This window comes from Ostrea edulis, chromosome 9 (genome assembly GCF_947568905.1).
Source record: "Ostrea edulis chromosome 9, xbOstEdul1.1, whole genome shotgun sequence".
Taxonomy (NCBI): domain Eukaryota; kingdom Metazoa; phylum Mollusca; class Bivalvia; order Ostreida; family Ostreidae; genus Ostrea; species Ostrea edulis.
The window spans coordinates 42,441,720-42,451,952 of record NC_079172.1 but is presented as its reverse complement, the minus strand read 5'-3'; the positions used below and the strand labels follow the sequence as shown (position 1 = coordinate 42,451,952).

The 10,233-nt window shown below is 34.8% G+C and overlaps 1 protein-coding gene across 2 annotated transcripts; it reads right to left on the bottom strand.

Annotated features, from left to right (window-relative positions):
* Positions 1-1,913: 1,913 nt before the first annotated feature.
* Positions 1,914-9,475, bottom strand: LOC125657779 (calpain-5-like). 2 transcript variants are annotated; one of them, XM_056149284.1, is made up of 13 exons: positions 9,386-9,475; positions 8,755-8,954; positions 8,258-8,389; positions 7,946-8,148; positions 7,144-7,330; positions 6,743-6,933; positions 6,564-6,641; positions 5,752-5,926; positions 5,325-5,447; positions 3,942-4,138; positions 3,508-3,629; positions 2,833-2,963; positions 1,914-2,293 (listed from the first exon to the last, which is right to left on the bottom strand). In XM_056149284.1, exons 2-13 carry the CDS (start codon positions 8,929-8,931, stop codon positions 2,108-2,110), a joined length of 1,902 nt encoding a protein of 633 aa, XP_056005259.1. In that variant the 5' UTR covers positions 8,932-8,954; positions 9,386-9,475; the 3' UTR covers positions 1,914-2,107. The 2 variants fall into 2 exon arrangements, with proteins under 2 accessions (XP_056005259.1, XP_056005260.1); XM_056149285.1 differs by having other exon boundaries at positions 9,200-9,390.
* Between the last annotated feature and the right edge of the window lie 758 nt (positions 9,476-10,233).

Below are 10,233 nucleotides of genomic sequence, written 5' to 3'. Positions count from 1 at the left end.
TGAATGTATTGTTTTCACTGCCTTGATCAGGTAACAAGCAAAAGTTACTTGGCAAGATCGTACTAACAAAAGAATATAACGTGATTGATGCTGATGAATGCATCTACAGGTACCTTATCTCAAATACTGGCCATTGGTGCTGAGTAAAAAGATTCACTTGTGGTTATCGGGTAATGCTATTGTTTTTATGCATATTCTACAATGTATTACCGGTATGCTATATGTGGACAAGATTGTGCTGGAGAAATCCAACCTTCAGAAAAGGCGAACGAAGAGAGAGGCACAACTCACTCCATTACATGATCCTACTACACAATTTTGATCAGTAAATTAATGTGTTTTGCGTATGCTATGCCTAAATGATTATAAGGATATTTGATATCCATCTTTTTCATTATCTATACTTATTAATTAACAAATTTTGCCAATAAACTCAGAAACACTTGCTCCAGAGATACTGCTTGCACCTTTAATATTGTTTCATATGTCAAGCGAAGTCCCTGAGCTATAATAGAATCTTACTTGATTAATAAATATCGTAAAATTAATTAAACACCAACTTTCATTTTCGATAAACTACCTTGAACTAGCAAAAATGAAAGTAAAGTGGCGGATCTAAGCTTAACAACTTTTGATAATACGGTATGAAGTTAATTCGTTGTTTATCGATACTTGATTTTGATCTTACTGGAAGAAAGAAGTTTTGATAATTGTTGAATAAATGAAATATGCCTGTTCGTTTCTTCAGTCCGTGATTTTAGTCTTGAATCAGCTTATGGAAACTTCCAGAATGAAGCGAGGCAATGTCATACCGATATACTTCTACTACTGCATCCAAACTTTTTAATTACAAACAAACTTTGCAGTGGCTAGATATAGACCATCTTATGCTTAATCCACTATAGTCCAGCTGGACATGTCATTACTGATAATGTTGATATAAATGTTGTTGAAAACTTTATGACAGACGGGATGATTTCAGCTTTTCCATCGTCAACTCCCCATATTCAAGAAGCAATATTCCATTATGACTTGCATACGGTTTTTATATCTCTCAACTGATCCGATAAGTTAGATATTGTTTTGTCGTAAAGTTGAGTTGTTAGTTTGACTTGAATAAGCCAATGACTTAGAAAAAGCATGTTACGGTCATACTTAACGAAACAACGATAAGATCAAATTTCACGTAGTTCCACCCTCTTGTCAATGATTTTTAATAAGATTTATTGTATAACATGAACATGTACATGTATATATGAATTATCAATTATGTTTCTAGATAATATTCAATCCAAGGGCAATGCCTGTTTTTATCAAATTATCTATGAAGTCCATTATGCTATAGAGTCCCTTTATTTTTTGTATATTTTTTTTTAAAGAAACAGTTTCATAAAATTGTTATAAATACTATTGTATTGTTTTAACCAGTGTTTTGTGAAATTTTGATTTGCAATTTTCTGACGTTGATAACAGGTATATGTTTGCTAATTGATAAAAAATATGTTAATACCACATCATACTTATTTTATCATTTTTTATTTGTTACCAAGATACATTTTTTTGAAGAACGAACAATGAAATATAAGATGGAACCTTTATTTCTAGATGGGTGGAATTTCGTTAAAATGTAACAGAACTCCTTTTTGTATATCAGGCATCATATTTTGAAAGATTATATAAAACAGAAAGGAATCGAATTTCCTACAGCAGTTTTCGAAAATTCCTAAGGAGATAAATATTCTACAGAATAACTATTTTTCTGGAAAAAAAAAGGAAAAGAAGTCACCACTGCAAAAGTGGATTGGATGGTTGCAGATGATGGACGATCACATGATCCTCTTTATTACGTCATCAGTTGGTGAAACTGGTTGCTCAGAATATCTGGGAATATGTTATATCTATACAATAACCACTCAGTCGAATGTCAATTTAATGAATGCAATATATGTAAATCAAATCATAATCCTCATTCCACCTTTATAGTGGTAATTACATGTAATAATACAATTCGTTAATGCATGAAAATGTAACATGTGAACAGTGACGTGGAAATATATAAATCTTTACACTCTGTCTCACATCATTAAGCTCTCATTCTTATCAATCATCACACGGTGTCCATGTGAGCTGTACACAATATCGTCACTGACAGGGATCCTTTCTGTTTCACTTTCTCCTCCTTGCCTTTGCCGTACAGTGGTAGCTGAATTGTTTTTCCTGTATGTTTAGCTCCTTTCATTGGAATGATACACTGTCCGATAAAATCGTCCTTAATTAGATTGTCATTCCAGATCTAGAACGAAAACGTTTTAAGTAAACAGAACAGTAATTACTGTACAGTGAAAAGATGAAAATAACGAACTGTGATCAATCTCTTAACTCCTATAAAGGTGAAGATAAGGAACAGGGGTCAGTCTGATAACTCCTACAAAAGGTGAAGATAACGAACAGTGATCAATCTCATAACTCCTATGAGGAATACAAAATAGAGAGTTGCACGAACACGGACCCCTGGGCTAGGAATTACTCCGTTTACATGATCAAGAGATGTAGGGCTCGTGGCGGGTGTGATAACTAAATCAGAGGATGATTACTCCCACTTCTAATGTTTCTGCCCAACTCTTTATTTTGTATTCCTTATGGAATATATGAGATTAATCACTGTTCGTTGCCCTCACTTTTTCACAAACGTTTCTAAACTTATGGGAAGTAGTTTAGATTTGAAATCATCATTTAACTGAAATGTCTTCGTAATATGAAAGAAATGAATATCTATGGTAAATCGGGAGAGTTCACGTTTGAGAAATATACCCATGCTTGTATCTCTATCACCTCAATTTTGATGTCCTTATCTTTCTGGTAAAATGTTATTCTTTCGTCCCAGAATGGGTCCTTCGTCCCGTCACAAACACTTGTTTTCACTTTCTTTCTTCCGCAGGTTACTTCACAGTACAGATCAGGTTCTATGTAATAAATAAATCATTCCAGAGATAAGAGTATAAAATAAAACATATTATTCATATCTTCCATTTGACATTCAATGAAAGGTGACGATAACGACCAGTGATCAATCTCATAACTCCTATAAGGAATACAATATAAAGAGTTGGACAAACCCGGACCCCTGGACACACCAGAAGTGGGATCAGGTGCCTATGCGGAGTAAACATTCCCTGTCGACCGGTTTCAATATCTTTTCTTTGGGATTTTTCTTGATGTATCTGCATTCAACACCTAGTGCAATTTTTCCATACTTCATGAGAAATTTATGTATGATAACACTATCTTATATTGGTATCCAATTCAAACCATTTCCCAGACTCGGCGAAGAGTGATGTTACATGGAGTGGGTTATAAGATTAAACATACAGCACGGTTGCCAGTGTGATCTTTAAATATCCATAACGAGAATGGTTGTATCGTACAAAATGGTTACATAATATTAGCATTACTGTAATTTCTATAACAAACCTGATCAAAGCATGTAACTTGAGGAATGAAACTTACTGAGGACGATGTTCGGGTTTTCCAGACCGTTGGCACTGACTATTGTGATTTGTGTGGCGCCGTTGGATTTAAAAAGGAAGGAACAACACATTGGTGGAGGTGGTTCCTCGTACACTAATTCCCTACAATCAAAGAATATAAGCATATTATTTGATACTCATCTTGCATATCTCAGATTTGTATGTTCTCCTCTTAGGTAGTATGTAAATTAACTGTGATACTTTCGTGTTTTGTGATGTATGTTCTCGATATGTATTCATGTTAAAGACAGGACCACAATGTAAACTAATTTTCATAATTAATTGTGCAGTCTTGTATAAATAGAGAATATTACTATTGTCAATACCACAGTGTCTGTCTTGTAACATTTGATCTATGAAGATGAAACATTAAAAGCAATACGTATCCTATTTTATTTTGACACTCTTACTCACTTGAAGGCTGGTGAGGAACTGAAGTACACTCGTAAAACATATCTCCCTTTCTTGTCTGGCTCGTGTGTGGTGGGGAATATCACATAGCGTCCCCTCTTTATGGTCACACGTTCGAAAATAGCCCTATTAGCACCGTACTCTGATGTATGAATGGTCTGTAATTTATCGTGCATTCTGTACTCTCGGTTGAGGTCAGTCTAAGAAGATAATGATGATAAAATAATTTCAGTAAAACAAATTACTTTAAGGCGCTTTACGAGGAAAAGAAGGGGAAAGCAACAATAAAACACAATGAAATTAAACTAAATGAGAGTGTGACATACGATCTTATATCTGTGAAAGTATCACAGAAAACCCCATTATAATTAAGATCGATAGCTAAAGTGGGTTTTTTAAAAAAAAATCATCTGGTGCTATTAGTAGTTGAAGATAAGCTGTAAAGTGGTGATGTTCAAGTTTTCCTAGTATTGATGGATTTGCAAATCATGAAAGATTCAAAGTCGCGCTGATAAGAGAGATAACTTCTATAATATAAACAGCTCCAATATTACCAAATATCAAATTCCTGTATACATTCATCAAAGTTTTGATTAATTTATTGTAGTTTCTATATTGCATGGAATTAAGTAATAACTATGTTAATTCGCCAGAAGACAATTTCATATCACAAGTTTCGGTGTTGATCAATTCATCACTAATCTGTACAGAATCAATTCCTGCAGATTATATTCTCACCATTTCCCGTTCTCGAAAATTGACATTGGAAGTAAGTTTCGCTAAGATAAGTACATAATGGATATCAGATCTATATATTTTGATGGCTCATATATTGTACATATCTATTGTGAAAAGCATTTGGAAAATGAGGTATTTCTTTTAGAGATACACGAAATTACATTTTAAACATGTTGATATTAATCCTAGGTCCACCCTGGCTAGAACATTGTACAGGCATATTAATGTTAATATTCCTAATGATTGGTTATCTATCAAATGTCACATGAATATTTGATGAATTAGTTAAATAAAAGATACAAAACTAAACAATATACATAATTAGTAAAAGTATAGTAAATTGTCAAAACATACACGATTATTTTTTGTAAACATTTGAAAGTATTTTTAATATAATTTTTTAAGTTGCGCTTGTATAAAGTATATGTATCTATATTTTTTCTTTTACACATGCACACATTCGTTTGAATTGACACGATGTACTATAATGAACACATTATACAGATTCACTTGCTGAAATCTGATTAATTTTATGTATATCTACAGCATTTCACTAGTAATTATACTATTCAGTCTTGGGATATTATGATTATGATGGAAAATCATTAAACAATTAAAACTAGTCGATTACTGTATTGTAGAGTTTACCTTGGTAATCGTGAAACCAATTCCGTGGTTCTTTCCCTCGCCATCTTTCTTAAATTCTCTCTTGTCTTGTTGTTCTAACGACACCAAAATTTCGTCTTCCTTGTCGTCTATGTCAAACACATACTGGTGAAGGAGGAACACAATAGAAATTTTGAAGAAGGAAAGGTTCTGAGATATTGTAATCAAAAACTTTCACTCTCTGTTTCTCTGTATATCACCATTTGTAAACTTCTGACAATGTAGTGTATAAAAAAAGTTTAACGAGCTACTTCGATAACTGTTCGTTATCTTCACCTATTCATATAAATAATTTTAGATTGAAAATGAAAATTTAATATTGTACATTTACAGCTGCTAAAGTACACCATTTTCCCTACGAATTCCAGGGCTTGTTTTAACTTAGGACATCCTACATAAGTATACGTACCTGCGGATTTTGTATGAAGCTGTCGTGGTCCACGCATCCTCCACATCTGCGATCCGTCCATTCGCTCATGCCCTTGCCTTCATGCCAGGTTTTGGACAGGGAGAAGAACGATGTATTGATCAAATGACAGACGTCAACGTGGGAATAACTCGTACAAAAATCCTCAAATGACATCCTGCAAGACGTTCTAGTGTAGTCCTTGACAACTTGAACGACGAGTTTGATTAGTGCAAAACAGTATCTCAGTTTAAACCAGCTGCAGACAGACCACAGAGCTACAGAGCCGTCCCTTCTCTTATGGAAACCTTTCACGATTTACGGCGCAGACATTATATTGTTTTAAAAATGCTATGAGTATGGAAATAAAAGGGGCTCGATTTGACTGGCTGCCTAACATAGCTAGTCAACAAGCGGAATCATTTAAAGCTATGGGATCTCGGGTCGCATGGGGCTTTAATGAATGTTTGAAGGTATGTTTGGACACAAGTATAACAAGAAAATGTTAGGAATTTTTCATATTGAATTTTTGAGACGGCAATGCAAGAATACTATGATATAAGGCTTCAACCGAGTGCATTTTTGTCTGCGCCGTACTGTATATCGGAGGTTTTTATAAGGGGTGGATCTGTGGCTCTCTGACTTGTTCCAATACTTTCCCCAGAGAGCTACAGTTTTGCATCTAAACGTAAACATATCTGGAGAATACCATTGTACATTATGCACTTCAGAATTCAGGAAGTATAATCGTTTTTGTTTAACATTGTCACCTTTCCAATCCATAGTTTCTGATTGACGATGCAGGCATGACTTACCAAAATTCACCATTATCCTCTATAGTGATTCCCATTTCTTCCTTCTCGTTGCTGCTCACTTTAGCCCATTCCTGGGACCTACAGGTAACAATTGTAAGTGTTATTGAAGAACAAATTGAGCTATATGATGCTAAACACTTTCTTGCAGGAAACTGTCTTCTAGATTTGTGAAATCCTACCCATCGCTCCAAGCCCCTGTCCACTCAGTATCACCCCAAGGATTGCGACAACGAACTAACTTTATGGAATCTCTCTTAAAAAACGCAATCAGACCTTCCCCTAATCGTATTTTTTTCACGGCTGTGACACTGTAAGCGTGACCATTCACTAAACCATTGTCCCGTTTGGACTCTATATCATTTCCGCCTGTCTGGAAAACAAACAAAATATTAATATGTTTACTTCTGAATATTAAAATGAGTATGCGAAGTGTGAAATTTAATTACCATTCTAGTATTTAATACTTAAACATTTTGAATGAAACATAGTGTAATTTGAGAACGTCAGTATTCGTCATTGAAATGTATGTCTAAAATAGATTTTTGACACTATGCTTGTGAAGAAAGACGACTATACTTACTAGAATGGCGGCGCTGATCATAGACTGATCGTCAATGGCAGAATGAAGTATTTGAAAAAGTTTTTCCTTCTTCTCCTCTGATTCGATGTAGTCCGACAATGTGATGACCTCCCCTACGCCCCCTGTCATGTTGACAAGAGCGTCTCTAGCAAAACCTCCGCGCAAAGACTCGTAACATCCGAATAGTCTGCAAAACGAAACAGGTCAACTCATAAAAATTACTGGAGCATCGGTTCATTTTTTAAACATAAAGATAAAGGAGGGCGTGACTAGTCGACAGGGGATGCTTAATCCCCCTAGACACCTGATCCCACCTCTGGTATATCCAGGGATCCGTATTTGCCCAACTCTCTATTTTGTACTGTATTTCTTATACGAGTTATGAAATTGACCACTGTTCGTTACCTTCACCTTTCATAATCATGTTATTGTTGGTTAAAAAATTGTGTAATAAACAAATGGATGGACGAGTTCAGTATTGTCATACTAAACAGAAGCCATTCCTATCAGAGGTTCCGCAACAACAAATTATCAATATAATATATCAGTATACAAGGAGACAAATGTTTGGTTGTGTTCGTTTGCGTCCCATTCGCGGGTGACGTCTCGATGTGAGTGAAATGGGCTTTCTTTTAAAAGAGGCGATGAGGAAGGAAAATGAGATACAGTTAGACACTAGAGGAATGAAATACAAAAATATAACATTTCGGACTATTCTGTGGTGTTAGTAGTAGTTAGTCACAAACTCTGCATCATCCGTCAATTCTAGATAACAATATCCGAAAGGTCTATTTCTCTTTACTTTGCGTAAGCTTTCTCCAGAAGAGCTGACCAGAACTCGTTCCGTTTGTTTGAGTGGATGTAAATCAGGTTACCACCCTCAGTAGGCAGATAATCGTCAATCACAACATCCGTCCACTCTCCACAAATCCAGAACCGGAAGTGAAATATCCCAGCATACTTGTTCTCCGGAAGCCACTCTTGTTTCTCAATATCTGGCACAATCTACAGGTACAATAAATTCTTATTTGCTAGGTAAGGGTTTCCCATACAATTGTTACCATGTATAAATCACATGGGAAATATGATTACTTATAGTCTTTTTTAAAACTACCTTTTTCAGCAGTTTGGGTTTTTCAGCTATACATGCTGCTGCGGCTACGAACCAGCAATTCCCAAGCGCCCCTTGGTTAAAATCATCAGTTCCGGCGCCGTCAACGAAAAATTTAGGATCTCCAGTGATTTCCTAGAAAAGCGATAAAAATCACAATTTTCAACATTTCTCATTTCTTAAAAGTCATATACTGGTGTCATCCCCGCACGGAAACACGATCACGTCAAATCCCAATCCTTTTGCATAGTGAATCGTCATAGCTTTATGAAAATCATTAATGTTTGTAGTAAACACGTCTGACATAATAATCGTAAATGACCGGCGTACTTGCAACATACAACAGTACTTTCATATGTTTTCATGGTAAACACATCAAGCACTACTATTACTAAAATGCTGTTCAGTAACAGGGGCGAAAAATGTCTTAGGAAGAAAAATAGTCAATATGATCCATACTAGTGTTTTCATTATTTGAATGCCATTAAGCACACACCTACCCCTGGTCTCTTCCACACGATGTTAGACGATGCAGGTTCAGAATAAGCAAGTGATGAAGAAACTGGAGGGAATTCCGGATCTTCAAACAACCGACCGGAACTGACGCATTCAGACTTCAGTTTACTGTACGCCTGTCCCTTATAGGGAACAGCAGAATCAAATAGCCCCAGGACCATTGTCGTCTGCTACTGGATATCCACTGTAGAAATCATGGGGAGACTAAAAACATTTGTTTATGCATTGATAGAGGAAACAAACAGTGTAGCACTTACTAAAGCTATCAGCAACAGTTCAACAAATAGTGTAGCACTTACTAAAGCTATCAGCAACAGGTCAACAAATAGCGTAGCACTTACTAAAGCTATCAGCAGCAGTTCAACAAATAAATACTTACCGTAGCACTTACTAAAGCTACCAGCAACAGATCAACAAATAAACACTTACCGATTTTTAAAATTCTGATACGTATATTGCTCAACACTTGACAGAACATTAACATAATCACGTCGATACATTCATCTCTGTGTAAAGTGATATATCTCAATTCTACATCTCATTTTCCTGATAAGTGTTAATAAAGTAATGCTCTCCAAGGTTGGTATGTTTCTAAACCATTGCACAATATCTTACCTGCAGTGATTATTCCACTACCATGCATTGTCTGCGCAATCCATGAACAATATTAACTCGAAGATCCAACGAACCTGAACATCAGTGTTTGTACCCTGTTCTATACCTACATGCGGCTGTGTTTATATGTCACTAAGCAAGTATTATGCTCCAGCTGACGAAAGCAGTCAAGCACAACCGGATTTCGCATTTCCAATCGTCTGTTTTTAGTAATTGAAATGAGTGGGTTTAAACTGCTGTCTATTTAAATCAATCAACACTGCTCCAATTAAACGGTATTCCGCACTTAACGTTTCATTGAACAGGGTGCATTTTAAAACTACACAGATATATACATGTCATTTTTTATTAGAAATATAAAAATAGATTTACAACGTACAAAGCCATATGGATATTCATATAATCAAAGCTATGTAAATAATACAATATCGAATGAATTATATATATATATATATATATATATATATATATATATATATATATATACAAATCAAGAAACATTTCACTATATATATATATATATATAAATATATATACAAATCAAGAAACATTTCACTGTTAGCACTTTCGGCTTAAAGCTGAAAGCGCTAACAGTGAAATGTTATTCGAGTTTTGTGTTTCTTGACTTTTATTATTGGATGTATTTACTGTATCAAATACTGAATTCTTTTTACAAATTATATATATATATATATATATATATATATATATATATATATATATATATATAATTCAATAAAAAAAGCAGGAAAATATACACATATATAACTCCATATATTTTGGAACTGTATATTTTCCTACTTTTTTTATTGAATTATTTTGACTGTGTGATATCAACTCTTTCTATT